The following is a 17657-nucleotide window of genomic DNA, read 5'->3' as shown; positions in this document are numbered from 1 at the left end:
ACCCCATGGACTGCAATAGGCCAGGCTTCCCTGCCCTTCACTATATCCTGGAGTTTGCTCAAATTCATGTCAAACTGAGTCAGTGATGCCATCCAACCATCTTATCCTCTGTCACCCCCCTTCTCCTCTTGCCCTCAATCTTTCCCAGCATCAGGGTCTTTTCCAGTGAGTCAGTTCTTCTCTTCAGGTGGCCAAAGTTTTGGAGCTTCAGCATCAGTTCTTCCAATGAGTATTCAGGGTTGATTTCCTTTAGGATTGACTGGTTTTATCTCCTAGTTGTCCAAGGGACTCTCAAGAGTCTTCTCCAGCACCACAATTCTAAAACATCAATTCTTTAGTGCTCAGCTCACATCCAGTTGGACCATTAAGAAGGACAGAGAATAGACGAGTTTAAAATGCACTTATCAGGAGATGAGATACACAACAGCCTGAGGCAAGGCAGAACTGGGCAGAAGCCCTGAGCTGAGGACGAATCCCAGACCCTGAAGCCAGCTGGGGAGATCTCCTGGCCACTCTGAACACAGCTGGTCCTGCTGGCTGGCAGTGATGCAACCATATGCACCTGTCCCACTCCATCCTCAGAGGGCCATCCTGCTGGGGATCCGAGCAGGCATCTCAATGGATCTGCCAGGATTGGCTCAGTTGACAAGGCTTCGAGGCAGCCATGTCTGCGTGAGGGCCCAGCTTCCTTACTGTCGTGGTCTGCTACAGGGGAGAGTTAGAGTCTCTGATTAACATGGGAAAGGGAAAAGAGAAAAAAACTTCCAAAAATAGATACCTGAATAGATTTCTTAATGAGCTAGAAAAACTACTCTTGAAATGTCTCCTGCCTGGTCTCTCCCTCTCAGATCCCTTTCTTTCCCATCTCATCAGTGGTTCCCCAATATTGACGCCAACGCAATGAGTTATAATAACACTGTGTCCCCAGATTGCAGCATCCTTTATACCAGAGGCCAAACTATTGGCACACCCAGCTCGGTTGCAGATGACTTGACTTCAAGAGATTGTGAGGAAATTGGAGTGGGTCAGGGAAGTGCATCCACTGAGGTAGAAACACTTGGGGAAGAGGCACCGTGAGGGAAGGGGAAGGAAATTGCAACCGTCTTGCCTGGAGAAAAAAATGGCTGCTGGGAGATTTAATAGCCACCCTCAGGCCTGTGAGAGGAAACCCCCTCCTGTGGAAGGGGGAGCAGTCTGGTCATTGGTGAGGAGGGGTCAGGAAGAAAGTGTGTTAGCAGCAGACAGGGCTGATCTGAGAATCGAGATGAAGGGGTCAAATAAAGTCCAGGCCATCCTAGAATTCAGCATGACTGGAGGAGCCCAGGGCGCTGTGGTCCAGCTGATGGTAACCTTGTGCTAGGCGGGAGTGAGACAGGTGCTGAGAGGCTCAGCAAGCATCACTTGACAGTCAGATGCTCCTCCTCTATGCTGAGTGATGAATTAGATTGAACCTAGACTAGCATGCCTAGGACCCTGCTGCTGGGAGTGCCCAAGAGCCTAGCTGGGAGCCCGCTAGAGTGCTAGGTGCTCACTTGGGAGCCTGTCTGAAAGCAGAGTCTTAGGCCTGGTCCTCCACCTCCCAAGTCAGAATCTGCATTTTAACACAACCCTTTAGTAATATGGGCTTCCCTGGTGGGTCAGATGGTAAAGAATCTGCCGGCAATACAGGAGACCTGGGTTTGATCCCTGGGTCGGGCAGATCTCCTGGAGAAGGGAACAGCTACCCACTTCAGGATCTGGCGTGGAAAATTCCATAGACAGAGGAGCCTGGTGGGCTACAGCCCACGGGGTCATAAAGAGTCAGACACAACTGAGCAACTAACACTTTATAACTATTTTAGTGATCCTAGTCACAGGAATGTTTGAGAAGCAATGACCTAGCAGAACAGACCCCAGGCAGTTTGCTCTGAGATAGCCCAGAGGCATGGACATGGGGAAAGGAACTTCCCGGGGAGCTGGGGCTTGGCCTGTGACTGGGAACCCTGTCCCTCGATGGGACCACTACTGCCTGTCCAGATGCCCTGAAGCACTCCACAAAGCTGTTCCTGTGGGGCCACCGTGAACTCCAGGGGCAAGCAGAAATGTCGAGATGGGGGCGGTGTGGGGGCACAAACTCAGGTGGCAGCCTCTGCCTCGTGGTCTCACAGCCCGGATAAAGCTGTGATGCTGCCTGGGGAGATCAACTTCCCTCCTCCTACGTGGCCCGGAGCACAGGAGCCCAGGGCAGCACAGAGCAGCACAGATGGCCAGGCTGAGGGGGCCCGGAGGGGGGCCCAGAAGGCTCTTGGAAGGGAATGGTTTGGAGAATGCATGCAGGAGGAGTGCGTGGTCCAGAGTTCCTTCCACCATTGTTTTCGATTTAAGACATTTTGAGGGTGAGAGTTTGGTTTTATAGATTTAGGAGGTTTCCTTCTTTTTAATGGAATAAGCATGTTCTGGTTTGAGCTCACAGCAGTCTGGTCGCTAATGAAAGGCAGACGTCCAGGGGCCAGGGCTCTGATTGCCGCCACATGGAGCAGGAGAGGGGTGGGGGGTGGAAGGCCATTGTCTGAATCTGTGAACCAGACATGCAGTTGGGAAATGGTTGCGGGGGGTGGGTATGCAGTGAAAGTTCTGAGACGGAAACTCACAAAGGGCGCAGGTCGCAGGGTCAGGCAGAGGGTGCAGGAGCCCGGATTGGCAGGGCCACTTGACAGCACCTATGACCCAGAGCACACAGCCCGACCAGCTCTGGTTCCCCCCCTGCCCACCCCCTGAAAAGGATTCTGCAGTCTCACCATGTAGAGAGAGCCCACGTTGAGAACAGCAAGAGACTCAAAGCTGTTAGAAATGGTCCAGAACATTTTAAAGGAAAAAGTATAGCTTGGTGATTTAGGCAGAGTCTTGGCTTACCCAACTAGTTCCAAAAAGAGAATTTGAAGTCCTGGGCTGGAGTGGCCTCCTCCCCCAACACCAGGTCGGAGCCAGGACGGGCTTGCGGGTGGCCTGAACCTGAAGTTTTTAGAGGGCATCTTTTTATTTTTTAAAGATCACATTAAGCTTCTTACAGATTCTCCAACCTCCAATCAGCCTGGAACCTGCACAAAAATCAAAGCATATGAAATCTTTGGAGAAAGGAGCCAGCTTCCCATTAGAGTGTGAGAGACAGAGTGACGAGAAAGACAGACTGACACGCAGGGATGGGGCAGGGGTCTCGGGGTGGGTGAGGGTCTGGGTGTACATGGAGGTGGTGCCCAGCGCATGTGTGTGAGACAGTGGGGCATGCAGTAGCGTCCGTTCTCAGACACAGTGCCCCTCGCTGCCTCCTCCTGCTTGGACATCACTCCCCTGATAAATCAGGGTTTTAATGGAGTCTTTTGTGGCGAGGAATTAAATACGCAGCTCCTACTCCTGCAGTGACGCCGAAGTGGTACCTTCCTGTTGCTTGTGGGGACGGGAAGGGAAGAGGGCTTAGCTGGGGTCACCCTACCCTACTCCAGTCCAACCCGCAGAGATGGGAGCCCTTCAGGAGAGGACCTCGGGCTGCTGCTGGTGATCCCTGGGACCTCCATGCTGCCCTCCCCACGTGCCTCCTCTCTCCACTCTACCAGGTCCTGAGCTGTGTCAACCCTGACAATGCCAACAGTCCCGAGGTCCCAGTGAAGATCCTCAACTGCGACACCATTACTCAGGTCAAGGAGAAGATTCTGGATGCCATCTTCAAGAATGTGCCCTGCTCCCACCGGCCCAAAGCTGCAGACATGGACCTAGGTGAGTAAGCAGCCCACCCAGGAGGCTGTCCTTGACTGGTCAGAAGCCCCTCCTACCCACCAGTGGAGCTAGGGTGCACAGAACAGGTATGCATGGCCCCCAGGAGCCCAGGGGCTGCTTCTTCATGGCCACTTAGTGAGAAATAAGCAGAGAGGGGACCACAGTCTGCTTCTGGGGTCTTTTGAGCAGCGGAGGGGTGGCAGCAGAGAATTTAGTCTGAATCCGCGTGGCCCAAGGTCTTGCCACCACCTTCTCTGTGCCCCCAGGCCTTTCCCTTTGCCTCTGTGCTGTGCCTCTAATTTTTGCTGACTACCAAAAGCAGGAGGGATCTGGGTCAGTGATGGAGGGAGGATAGAGAAAAATGAGATATGACAGCCTACTGTGGAGCAGGGTGACATTTTATTTGAATGTTCCATGAATAGATCGCATAGCCTATATAAACAAGGGCTTGCCACTTAGGGCCAGCTGAACTTAGATCCAGTTACAGCTTGCCTGCGTGTTTAATAAGACACTCAGCGACCTGGGGAAATCCTAGTGGGGAGCCCCAGGCTCCAAAGAGGCCAGGGCTGAAGAGAGGCAGTTTGGCATCATGGATCAGCATCACACCTGCCTGAGTTTGGGTCCTGGTTCCACTGAGTTCTGTGTAAGCTTGGTCTAGTTACTTAACCTTTCTGTGCCTTAGTTTCCTTGCCTATAAAATGGAGACAAATAATAGTGCCTGCCTCATTGTAAGAATGAAAAGAGAGGATGCATATAGAAGCTTTTAATGTATTGCCTGGTACATAGTGCCTCCTAGGAAGCATTGGCCACTATTATTTCTGATTATGAAGATAATACTGGTGAGGAAATGGTATGTGCCTGTTGATCCTGGGCATGGAGGGAAAGGTGTCTAGGTGTGTACATGGTTGAGTCTGGAAATTCATGGCAACATAGAGGGGAGAAGACCTCCAGAGGCCCCTAATGCATCCATCTGGCTTCTAAGCTGGCTTCAGCTAAGCCATCCAAGGCAGATGGGCATCTGTGCTATTTTCTAAAATCCATGGGGAATTTTCATCCCCTCCCACTGTCTCACCACCACCCCTCCCCCCCCACCCCCCCAACCCCCCGCCAACACACCAAATTCTGATGCCTAAAGACTCAGGATCAGGAAGTTCACTCACCTCAATTCTTACTCCTTCCCTCCCCCCTGCCCCACCTCTCCTCTTGGTTGGCTCTTGGCAGGATGTGTTTGGCCCTGTGCCTGGAGCTTCGCAGCCCAGAGGGACAGACTGACCGAGCACATTCTCCCCTTCCCTTTGGAGCTGTCTCTGTATGTTTCTGGGACAAGGAGGAAGCATCTGTGAGATCCTCAGGGTAGAGGGTACCAGGCGAGTATGTCCCCAGTGCTGGCCCCTAGAGTTGGAGTGGCCATTTGTGTCTGTGTGGGGGGGAGTCTACCACCAGGAAGATCCCACAGACTGATGGAGTCAAAGGCTCAGTTATAGTACCAGTGAGAGAGAAGATAGTGCCAGGGAAGGAAGACCCCCATGTCCCTACCCCCAAGCAATTAAGTGGGCTGATCAACCATGGGTCTGCCAGGGAGAACTGAGTTTACTACGGTCACCAGGTAGTACTCACCATGCCTTTTATCCGTCTGTGAGAGCCATGGCTTATCAAAGTCCTCATCTGCAATATGGGTGGGAGGAGAGCCCTGGCCTAGCAGGGCCAAGAGGAGGAACTATTATAAGAACCTTTATCTTCATGCTGGAAGGTGAGTTTCAAAAGCTTGTGCCTTAGTTTAGAACATGGCAAGAGCTCACTGGGTGGGTGCATACAGAACTGTGTACTTCTGGTGCTTGGGAATGGGCTGACCTCCCATGGGGGAGAGAGACCATGTCAAGGCTGGTAGATAGATATTGTTCAGGATCAACCATCCCCACCTGGAAGCCATACACCCAGAACTTAGGAGGGGGAGGAACTGCTTTTAACTTTAGAACATTTGTCGGGTGCAAGTCCAGCAAAGCAGATTGTTGATGAAAGGATGTAATGAATCTGGAATGGAGGCAGCAGTATCCAAAGCAGCTGTGGCCACTTCCTGGCATCCACTTCCTACGATCCACTTCCTGCTGTCTACTTCCTGCCATCCACTTCCTGCTGTCCACTTCCTGCCATCCACCATGAGTGAAGGAAGCCTGAGGGCTATGCAGCAAACAGGGCCCGCCCAAGAGTTGCTACTCTCTCGAGTTAGAGGCTGCTCAGGCCAGGGGCATGGTGCTCACCAGGTTCCAAGAGGGCAAAGGAGCCATCTTTCTCATCACAGGAGCTGCTGGGGAGGATGCAGGATCGCTGGATGGATGAGGCTTCACAGAAGGCAGGGTAAAGGGGAGAAACCAAAGGAAGGAGACAATTTGAGCATCTGGGGCCTTGTCTTCCTGGAGAAGTGGCATCATATTGAACTTCTCACAAAGGCCTCCCATGATGGATGCTCTTCTGAGGAATTTCCTTCTTTTCTATTAAATGAAGGGTCTGGAGCTGTCCCCGCAACTCTGGTCTTCTTTCTACCAAAGCCAGATTCCATAACAAATAAAATAGGGCCTCCTCAGAGACCCAAATGCTTCTTCCATAAGATTTGCTCCCACTCAGTTGCATGGCCTCCGTGGGGAGAGAGAGGCAAGGCAAGTTTCTCCCATTGTGTAGGTGAAAGTGCCTTGAAACCTGAAAGCAGTTTACAAATATAAGGTGAGATTGTTATCAAAAATTCATCTGTGCCAAAGGGACATACGGGCTTCCCTGGTGGCTCAGTGGTAAAGAATCTGCCTGCTATGCAGGAGATGCAGGCAGGAGACATGAGTGCGATCCCTGGGTTGGGAAGATCCCCTGGATAAAGGAAATGGCAACCTTCTCCAGTATTCTTGCCTGGAAAATCTCAATCCATGGGGTCATAAAAGAGTCAGACACAACTGGACAACTAAACAACAACAGCAACAAAGGGACACATAGCATGTAGGCACAGAGAAGTCTCTGAGGCACATGCATTGGAGGCAAGACAGCCAAGCATACCCCTCCACTTCATTTCCCTCCATGCTGCCTCTTTCCATAGCTGAGGGCATTGGGCAAAGACTGCCCTCCCCATCCTGGCAAGGCATGGACATCTGTCCCAAGCCAGCTTAGAAGGAAACAAAGACATTTTAAACCACCTCTGTAATTATCCTAAGTACATCCAGCCCCAACTCCTTCCCCTGCCTTTCATCATCACTGTGGCGCCTGGCCTGGCCTAGTCCCCCATTCCCAACACTTCTGTTCATTGTTCCTGGGACTGAAGCTCTCCTACCCTGCCCACTCCACCAGCTTCTCCAGGCATTGAGGAGCCAAGATGGGGAACTGTATTAGCCAGTGTTCTCCAGAGAAACAGAACCAATGGGATGGGATATGTTTATATAGAGAAAGGCTTATTTGAAGGAATTGGTTCATGCAGTTATGGAGGATTTCATTAATAATGGACCAGGAGGAATCTGTCTGGGCCGGGATAATGGAATACCATAGCCTGCTTGACTTATAAACAACAGAAAATAATTTCTCACAATTCTTGCAGCTAAGAAGTCCAAGATCAAGGTGTCAGCAGATTTAGTATCCAGTGAGAACCCACTTCCTGGTTCATAGGTGTCCATCCTCTTATTGGGACTATATGACAGAAAGTGGGCAAGAAAACATGTGCTCAGTCGCTCAATCATGTCCAACTCTTTGTACCCCATGAACTATAGCCTGCCAGGCTCCTCTGTTCATGGGATTTTCCAGGCAAGAGTACTGGAGTGGGTTGCCATTTTCTTCTCCAGGGAGCATTCTGGGATCCTCTTTATAAGGACACTAATCCCATTCATGAGGGCTCCACCCTTATGACCTCAGGCACCCTCCCAAAGGCCCCGCTTCTAAATGCCATCTCATTGAGGGTTAGGAGTCAACATATGAATTCTGGGGGGATACAAACATTCAGTGTCTAGCATGAAGGCTGTTAAGTCCAAAATCTATAGGGAAAACCAGCAGGCTTGAGACCCAGGGAAGAGCCATGTTACAGTTCAAGTCCAAAGGCATCTGCTGCAGAAGTCCCCCCTGCTCAGGGGAGGTCAATCTTTTGTTCTACTCAGGCCTTCGCCTAATTAGAAGAGGTCCACCTACATTATGGAGGGCAATCCACTTTACTCAAAGCCAACCAATTTAAATATTAATGTCATCCAAAAACACCCTCACAGAAACATCCAGAATAATTTTTAACCAGCTATCTGGGTGGGCACTGTGGCCCAGACAAGTTGACATATGATAGAACTAACCATTGTAAGAGTCAAAGCGAAGGACACAGAACCTGCCTTTGTTTCAGTCTCTTGGAATCCAGGGAAGGGAAGACATCCCAGGGCAGGAGTTAAGGACTATGCTGGGACCAGTGGGCCTTGGGAGCTTTGAAAGCACAGTGCTAGGGCTCCCCGCTTTGTTATATGTGAGGCTGTCCTCGCCAAGTTGATGCCCCTTTCCACCCACAGGTATTGGTTGTAGGTACTCCCTTATGCTGGACTTCAGTGGTGGCTCAGTGATAAAGAATCTGCCTACCAATGTAGGATCCCTGGGTCAGGAAGATCTCCTGGAGAGGTCAGGGCAACCTGCTCCAGTATTCTTGCTGGGAAATCCAACAGACAGAGGATCCTGGTGGGCTACCATCAATGGGGTCACAGAGTCAGACACGACTCAGTGACCAAATAAACCACAACCCTGTTACACCACCAAACTCCTCAACCAGCATCTCATAAGAGCCTGCCCTGGGGAAATGCCCAGCGCAGAGGGAGCCATACGGCTAAGAGTTCCTCACTTCTTTGCACAGTAGAAGGAGGCTGGACACTGCTCTCTCTGAGCCAAGGGACTCTTTGTCTCCTCTCTTCATTCCCCGGAGGACATAATTGATGCAATTCTGTTCCACTGCACAGGAGGAGACTCTGTAGCTCAGAGAGGCACAGAGCCTGGGCCCTGGTCACACAGCAGGAAGTGAAGAGAACAACCGTTCCCTTCCCTCACAAGCTCCTCCACAGGCCATGACCTCCCAGTTCCTCTGGTTTAATGCAAATGCCCCATCAATAGCCCCAGAACTCCGCCACCCCTTCTGTCTGAAAGGGTATATTTTTTCAAATAACTAATTCCTGTATGCAACAAAAAGATACACTATCTTCTGAGTGAAATATAAAGAGTTCACAGCAGCTGTCGCCCCAGTTTGCATTTTTCGCTGCACCTGATGGGAAGGACAGATAAAGATAATGGGATTTTTTTTTCTTTTTTATTTCACCTCCTTCTCTCCCTGGAAGGTGGAAGTATAGCAAATTGGATTGTGAGTGTGTCTGTCCTTTGTGCTTGGAGCCTGGAGTAGGGCAGGGGGCTGCAGGCTGAGCTGTGAAGAGGTCAGAGCCAGCAATTTTCCCTTGGTGATATGCATATGAATACCTGGGTCACCTTTCCTCCTTCCAGCCGCCCATCTCTTGCCTCTTAACTCTTCTTCGACACAGCACAGCATGGCACACCACCCTGGAGCACCACCAGAGCCTCCATATTATTCCATGTTCAAGAATATCCATTAAGCTCTAGCTCACCTCTCTTAAATCAAGTAGCGGAGCACAGCCCACTTTTTCCTTTAGCTCTCCAGACTTCCCCAAAGCGACAACTAGCTGGTGCACCGCACTTTACAGTTTGCAAAGACCTAGGGCTTGAAAGTAGATGGCACTGTTCGATTTAGGGATTTCTTCTTTTAAACACCACATTTCCTAGTTCACTTATTTTATATTTTAGAATTTGCTCTCACCATAAAATTATTCCTCTTTTAACAAATTATATTTAGATGCCCTCCCCCAATTCCTGAGTCAATTTCCCAACTATTTGCATTGACACTGATTCTCTTCTGGCCTCTCCCCACTCTTCTCTGAAGCTGCTCCCTCCCACAGTTCGGAGTGGCTGGGTGCCGAGGGCATCCAGGCTCCCTGCCAGGTGTTCTCCTTGGGGCTCACCTGCAGACAGGTGTGCAGCAGTAGAGTTGTGTCTCCTCCTCTAGCCTTCTGCTCGGGACCCTGGTTTGGGAGGTAGAGAGGGCCCTGTGCAGGCTGGCGTGTGCACCTGCTGAGATCCTGCTCAGCACCCGGCAGGAAAGAAAGGCTACCTGGAGTGGGAGTGCAGGCAGCTAGTTCCGAAGTTGGTTCCCTGTGGATCAGAAGGGTTGACTCAGCCAGTTCTAACCAGCCTGGTGGGCACCTCCTTCATCCCTCTAGCTCACCCCCTCCTAAAGCTTCCCGTGATGGGTCTGAGGAGAGAGGCTGATGCAAAGATTGGACTAGGGGCCGGGGCAGGCAGAGTTTGGTGGCTGCAGAGCCTTAGGGGGTGAAATGAGGTGCTTGTGTGAGTATATGCGTGCGTGTGTGCATGTGTGTGACTATGCATGTGTGTGCATGCACATGCGTGTGCACCTGTCTGCATGCACACTATGATGCCCTGAGCTAGTGAGTGGATCGTGCTTCCCAGGGGGGTTTCCCTCTCCGAGTGATACCTGCTGGTGGGTAGGGGACCTTCCAGGAGCCAGACCAGTGATGTACTGGGTGCCAGTGTTTCCTCCAGGGTTGGCCTGCAGATAAACCCCTCCTTCCTCTACACCTCAGCTCCCTACTATTCCTCCAGACACCTCTCAGAAATGTGGGGGCACCCCACTGCTGCTCCCACCCCTTCTTCTCCAAGAACCTCCAGGTACCATCCTATCTCCTGAGCATCCCACGCCACCCCACCCCCGCCTTTGGCCAGGTCCTCCCCTTCTTGGGCAGGGCTCCCCTACTCCTTTTCATCCACCCCCGTCTCTGGTTTACCAGCACAACCCTAGATGCCTTAGACACTAGACTAAGATATTAGTAAAGTAATGGTATTCCAGACCTTTCTTAACTCAGTTCCAAACTTCCTTCCTTCCCACAAGGACTCATCCTCATGAATCCCTAGAAGTGTCACACAAGTGGCCCCTGTGGGCCAGAACACCTCCCCGACCCCCAAATACTCCTCTACCCTCCCCCTTTTCTGGGTCTGTGCGCCTTTGTTTTCCTGCATAACCTTCCACACACACAGAGGCCTTCAGGGGCCAGGGCTTTCGTGTTAGGAAGTTTTCTTTTTCACCCGTGTAATGTCCTGCCAGCACAGTGCCTAGCACACCGTGGGCACTCAGTTTTGAGTGAGTGAGGTTAGAGCTCTAAGACTTTCCGGATGTGGATTCTCACCATGGTGGCCGTAGGAGATGCCTCCTGTGTCCTAGTCTGGGGGGAGCGGGGACATGACCTGGTCCAGCGTGGGCAGGGTGATGAGTCCCTGTCTCGGGATTCACTGGGACCATCACCGAGCTCCCATCATTTGGTGCCTTGAGGCATTTTCCAGTCTCACTGGGTCCCGTGGGCAGGCAAAGCTGTCCAGGCAGCTGGGCATTCATCCAGAGGACACTGGCCCTTGGCCCAGCTGTCACTTTGCCCCCCGGCTGTTCTAACAGGGTCACCTGGTACACAGTAAGGTGTGGACACAAAAGAGAGATATTTTTAGTGCTGTTTTCATAGGCAAGACAGAAGGAGCCTATTTGGTGGAAAGAATGCTGAACCTGGGATGAGGAGACCTGGATACTGTTGATTTCCATTACTGTTATTAGGACTAAGCCTATGTTGAATATGCAGAAGTACCCAGAGCACAAAATTAGATATGCCCTTGCTCGGGGGCCTCGTGACCTGACCAGCCGCCCACACTGCCAAGGACACCAGACCTGAAGACTGCAGGTCTGCCTTGCCCTCAACTGGCCCACCCCACCCTTGGGGCTCTCTACCACTGGGTAGGGATGAGGGTTCACGAAGCCAGCCATGCTGGCTGGACTTTGTGGGCTGGACTCTTCCTGGGACAGAGGGAAGCCAGCAGCTTTGATCTTTGACCTTGGCTGTTCCTGGTCCCAATGTGAGCTCCATGGCCCCTACCTCTGTCAAGAGCAGGTCTTGAAGGAGCACAGGAGCATTCCAGAAAGCGGAGCCTACCCTGTTTGATTTTCCTGAGATACCCCATGGTGAGTCTGGGGAAAGAGAGGCCCTAGCTGGCTTGGATATGGGGTTTCAGAAAAGGAAGGAAAAGAGTGACATGGAAATGACATGTGTTCAGGCCACAGGTGAGTTTGAGGACCCTGGGCAGAGAAGAGTGAGATTGAGGGATGGGTTTAGCCCACTTATGTCACTTGGTGCCAGGGACGCCCTGCCCTCATGTTGCATCCATACTTCTTCATTCCGGCTCAGCTGGGCAGGCCACCCACGGCCTCTCTTCTTTCCTGCATGTCCCAGGGATGAAGCTGCCAACACCAGGCTCCCATATTTCTTGCGTTCATTCTTCAGGATTGGTTTGGAGATGGAACAGAGGTTTTCACTTTTTCACCTTTCTGATATTTCAGGGGAAAAAGCACATAGCATCTTTCCTGTAGGAGGAGAATAACAGGCTTGAGAGATCTAAGAGAGCTTCCCTCGTGGATCAAACGGTAAAGAGTCTGCCTGCAATGCAGGAGACCTAGGTCCTTGGTCGGGATCTCCTGGAGAAGGGACTGGCTACCCACTCCAGTATTCTTGCCTGGAGAATTCCACGGACAGAGAAGCCTGGTGGGCTACAGTCCATGGGGTCACAAAGAGGTCGGACACGACTGAGTGACTGACACTTCACTTCACTCGAGAGATCTGAAAGCAGGACTAAGTGTTCTCCAGCTTTCTATCATCATATTGGCCTTTGGAGGAACATTCTTAACTTTTTGAGATAGTTGCCAAAAAAGACAATAGTCATTGCCTCCCTGTTGCCCGCTGGCACCCCAGAGGCAGGGGCCGGGGCTGGCAGGACCAATGGACAGGACACCTCTTCTGACAGCCCCTAAACATGTGACTAAGCACTGATAACAGTGATGGGCAGGCTTCCTGCCGCCCTTGACCATCCTGCTGCCCACTGCATATCACTGACCACAAGCCTCAGCCAGCGTGGAAGGCATGTAACCCCATCCGCATGGACTTGATTTTGTGGAGGTGGAAGGGCTGTGTCCCACTGGGATTCCTGGAGCTCAGAGTCTGGAGTTGAGGGGAGGCAGCTACCCACCAGCATCCCAGTGTGGTCACAGCCCAAGCTCCAGTCCAGCCATCACTGTCCACACCCCCAACACTTGAGTGGCTCACACACGTGGTGAGCACCACACTACAGAGCTCCAAGTTGCAGTGACCTCCAGGTCTGCCTTCCCAACCTGCTTCTTTAATTTCCCAGTTGTAAAACTGGAAGAACGAGTGATAATCATTCCAGGGAACTTTCACTTTGGCAGTGAATGTGCCCAGCTGAGCTTCTGGAGGTCAGCTCTACCTTTGTCCCAAGTTCTAACAGCTCAGCTCACAGTTGACCTGTAGCTTGCTGTCTGCCCACCATGGAGCAGCAACCCACGGGTAGAAAATCCTTTCACTGCTTGGAAAATAAGCCACCGTTACTCAGTCACTTACTCTTTCTCCTCTTTCATCTATTCATCTATTTCACTCTTTTCACTTATGTATTATTCATGTAATAAATACTCATCAGGTACTTACTGTGTGCCACGTGCTGGGCTAGCCCTGCTGCTGGGCATCTGGTGGCATCAGTTTTGTACTCCCAAGGACAAGCCATCATCCCTTGGCTGCCCTGAGTCGGGGGAGGATGGCCGCACTCTGCCCTACATTTTTTCAGTCGAGGGCAGAGAGGCAGACTGACTTTCATTTGCTTACATAATTGCTGGACACGATTCAGAGCCAGGGCTGCTGCATAGGGCCGCACAGGCTGCGCACTGCACAACTTCAGGGCAGTTGTATAGCGAGGAATTCTGCGTCCAGCTCCAGCATTAAGTCACCAGCTGTCATTGCTCGGTCCCCCAGGTGGTTTGGTTTGTTTACATCCCCCTGAGAGGTGCTACAGAGCCATTGGCAAGGGAGCCAGTGCACACCAGCAAGCTGGCCCTCTGTGGGTACCTTACCCCACTTAATCCTGGCCAGCCCCATGGCCTCTTTAGTGAAGCGCAGTCCTCTACCCTCGGGCCTGGCCAGGAGACTTAGTGTCCAGAGCTGGGCCCCTGTTCCTCCTCCAGCTCCCATGTGGAGCATGCAGAGCACTGCCTGCCTTCTGGGCCCCCATCCATGTGTTCTCCTCTGACTTAATGGCCTGGCACCATTCACAAGGCAAGAGGGGAGACCCACGAGGCTTTATCATTCAGGGCCATTTATCTTTGTGCAACTGGGACAACGTGTGTCCCTGCCTTATCCTTGGCCCAGGCTAGTCTTCAGTTCAGTTCAGTTGCTCAGTCCTGTCTGACTCTTTGCGACCCCATGGACTGCAGCACGCCACTGCAACCACTCAAAAAACATGCACTCATACCTACCTGCATAAAATCCAAAACAAAAAACCCACAACAGACAACATGACAACAAACAAACAAAATGCTGATGACCAGGTGCCCCAGTGGGGCATCTGCCCTTTTACATACCACCCCACCTGCCCCCAGACCCTCACCACCGTGATCGAGTCCAGCCGTGCCGTCAACAGCACTAAGTGACAGCTGGTCCCCAGAGACCTCTGGAGGCTCCTCTGCTCCAGTGAACCCACATGGCACCCTCATGTTTTCATTCCTGGGACAGCCTGTTGCTACAAGAAGCTCTAAACCAGGCAGCAGACAAGCTCGGGAGCTAGAGGCATGGACGTGGCTGTTAGGAACATCTCTGTTCCTGCTGAAGGCAGGCAGCTCCCTTCCTGGGCCGGATTCTCATCTGCAGCACTGGCCATGCCAAGTGCACAAGGCAGGAAGGAATCAGTCATGTTCCCTCAGCTGGACAGGAGAGAACAGGGGAGAGAAGCCGAAATGTGTGTCTGTGGAGCCACAGTAAAAAATCCAAGGCGGGGTTAGACCAGGACAGAGGGTAACTCACGCCAGCCCCCACCCGCACGCCGCAAAAACCCGGTGCTCTCACCCGTTTCAGAATCTCAGCATCTGTGAGGCGCTGAGTGGGGTCATGGCTGCTTGGAAACCAGATTCCTGGCTTTTTGGCAGACACACATGTTGTACTTGAATTGAGAAGGCCGTTTTCCTTTCTGGTGTGTGCATGTGAGCATGTGTGCGTGTGTGGATGTGGATGCATTCGTGCACGAGAGCTGGTCTGTGTCTGGCTTGCACCTGGGTCTCCATGTGTGAACTTTTCAGGACAGGAATGTGCGTGTCCCCATCCCCACGTGATTTGTACCACATGTGGCGGTGAGGGTTTGGCAGATGAGAAACAGTCTCCTGTTCCCCCATGTGGGATCCATCAGGGAACCCATGTGTGTAGGTGTCTGGGACCCATGAGGATAAGGTGGGAGGTAACCGTACACCTATGGCATCAAAGAAAATTAGGTGTCGGATAGATCACCAAGATGCTGTTCTCCACATCGACTTTGTGGCTGTTCTTGGGTGTGAGGATAGGTTTTGCTGGCCCCTCCACGTACATTTACTCAATCTCTCTGCCAAGACTGGCCCACCTGCTGGCTTTTGGGTCCAAGTCGCACCCCTGGAATAGGAAGAGGGTGCCTAGTGGTGGAATTTGCCGTCTTGGTCTCGTTAGCTCCAAGACCTCACAGTCAAGCAAAGAGTACGTGACACTGGTGATGCCACCTTGCATTTGCTTAGTATGTCCTTAAGTGTCCTCACGTGCCTTTTTTTTAATACTTATTTTTGGCCGTGCTGGGTCTTCATTGTCATGTGGGCTTTCTCTAGTTGCGGTGCAGAGGTTTCTCCTTGCAGTCACTTCTCCTGTTGCAGAGCACCTAGGATGCCCAGGCTTCAGTAGGTGTGGCATGTGGGCTCGGTATTTGCAGTTTCTGGACTCTAGGGCACAGGCTCAGTAGCTGTGGTGTACTGGACTTAGCTGTTCCACGGCAGAGTGAGATCTTCCCACATCAGGAGTCAAACCCGTGTCTTCTGCTTTGGTGGGACGATTCTTTACCACTGAGCCTCCAGGGAAGCCCCCTGCCTTCTTCATTCATTTAATCAGCATTGACTTCTTGCCGATGTGGCCACCCACCAGGAACACGTGGGCAGTGGAGGTGACATTATTCCTATGTCTGTCATATAGTTTGTTGGGATGAGAACCAGACCTGGGAATCAGGGTCCCCCTGTGCTTCTGCACCCCTCCTCTGGGAGCATCTGCGAGCACCTGACTGTCTTTGGAGGCACCCTGAGGTGGTGCCGTGCACTTGCCTGCACAGGGGTCCTCAGGGTCCCATGGGAGGGGCCCAAGGGCCTGTCTGAGATGGAACTGTTCCCCCTACAGAGTGGCGACAAGGAAGCGGGGCGAGGATGATCCTGCAGGATGAAGACATCACCACTAAGATTGAGAATGACTGGAAGAGACTCAACACCCTGGCACATTACCAGGTGAGGGGACCATGGATGGGGAGGGGCTAGCAAGCTAGGCAGCCAGGTCCCTGGGGGTCTCTGTCGGTGAATAACAGGGTCATCCTGAGGTTCTTACCAAGCCCTAAACCCACTTCTTCACCAGCACTTTGTGTGCCCTTAGTGACCCAGGGAAAACATGGGACCCCACGACACCCTGACCTTCCTGGAGATAGCATGCTGGGTGTGCGCTTCCTGCAGGGCATGGGCAAAGACCCTGAGCAAAAGCCTTTCTTAGGTGAGCCCTGGAGTTTAAGGCTGGGTGCTGTCCCAGGGAAGCATAAGGACAGAGGGTGCTGGTGAGAGGCTCTTGCCTGAGTCACTCCAAGAGTGAGCCCCACCATGGACTACAGTTCTATACTCAGATCTGTCCTGTTTCATCAAAGGAAAACTGACAGCCTCCTCCATCCCCTGGTTCTCAGTGAGGCCCTGATTGTCCCCAAGGACCACGTTCGTCCTGACTGGGTGGCAGTTTCTGTGACCAGGCCCTTACCTGCCTTTCCCCGGTAGGTGCCAGATGGTTCTGTGGTGGCCTTAGTGTCCAAGCAAGTGACAGCCTACAATGCAGTGAACAACTCCACTGTCTCCAGGACCTCAGCCAGTAAATATGGTGAGTTCATCAAATCTTTCTGGGGAAGAAAGGATGCCCCCTGAGCAGCTGTGGTCACCATGGCAGCACTGCTGGAAGATAGTGGGTGCCAGGGATAGGGAGTGGGGAGGGATGCGGGGAGTTAGGCAGCTTGGCCCCCAGAAAGGCACACTGTACGCAAAAGAAGGTTCCTGGTTCTGAGCAGGGACTCTGATGCAGGAGCTTCATCCCTGGAAACAAGAAGAAAGTCTAACCTTCCTGAGCGTCCTACAGTCTCTAAGATGCTTCCACGTTTGTGATAACTCATTATCAAACGTCAGGTTCATAATAATCAGTGAATTAAATAATTATTATTTCCCCCTGTTATGCAGATTAGCAAATGATAACTCTGATGCACAGAGGCTAAATGACGGGTAAAGGTCACACACTATGAAGCAGTTGAGGGAAGGTACAGACCCAGGTCTCTGCTCCTCAGGGTGGGGAGAAGGGTGCCAGAGGTGGGCTGGACGCCCCGGTGCCTTCTTACCAGCAAAACTGGCTGAAAAAGCCACCAGCTTCATGAGACGGTTCTGGGAAATAGAAGACAACACACAGTGGTGCCTGCACACAGTGGGACCTGCCTCTTCTTTTCCCGCTCGGCACTCATCTCACCACACCTGTTGCAGCAGACAAATGGTCCAGGCGAGAGAGGCAGGCGAAGGTACACAAGTGGCAGGGCGATCACTCAGCTGGTCAGTCACCGGTTAAGGGAAACAGGGTCCCAGCTCTTTCAGGAGCGCGTGCTAAGTCGCTTCAGTCTGACTGTACGACCCTATGGACTGGAGCCCGCCAGGCTCCTCTGTCCATGGG

General features: G+C 52.1%; 1 protein-coding gene across 1 annotated transcript in view; it reads left to right on the top strand.

Annotated features, from left to right (window-relative positions):
- PLXNA4 (plexin A4) overlaps positions 1-17657 on the top strand; it is a 481515-nt gene that overhangs the window by 442278 nt on the left and 21580 nt on the right. Inside the window, exons 25-27 of the mRNA XM_070788177.1 lie at positions 3591-3750; positions 16098-16201; positions 16730-16829. Coding sequence (XP_070644278.1) covers positions 3591-3750; positions 16098-16201; positions 16730-16829 — 364 coding nt within the window. The remainder of the gene's footprint in view (positions 1-3590; positions 3751-16097; positions 16202-16729; positions 16830-17657) is intronic.

The sequence above is a fragment of the Bos indicus genome, chromosome 4 (genome assembly GCF_029378745.1).
Source record: "Bos indicus isolate NIAB-ARS_2022 breed Sahiwal x Tharparkar chromosome 4, NIAB-ARS_B.indTharparkar_mat_pri_1.0, whole genome shotgun sequence".
Classification (NCBI taxonomy): Eukaryota; Metazoa; Chordata; class Mammalia; order Artiodactyla; family Bovidae; genus Bos; species Bos indicus.
The sequence above is the reverse complement of the archived record's forward strand: the minus strand, read 5'-3'. Positions and strand labels throughout refer to the sequence as shown.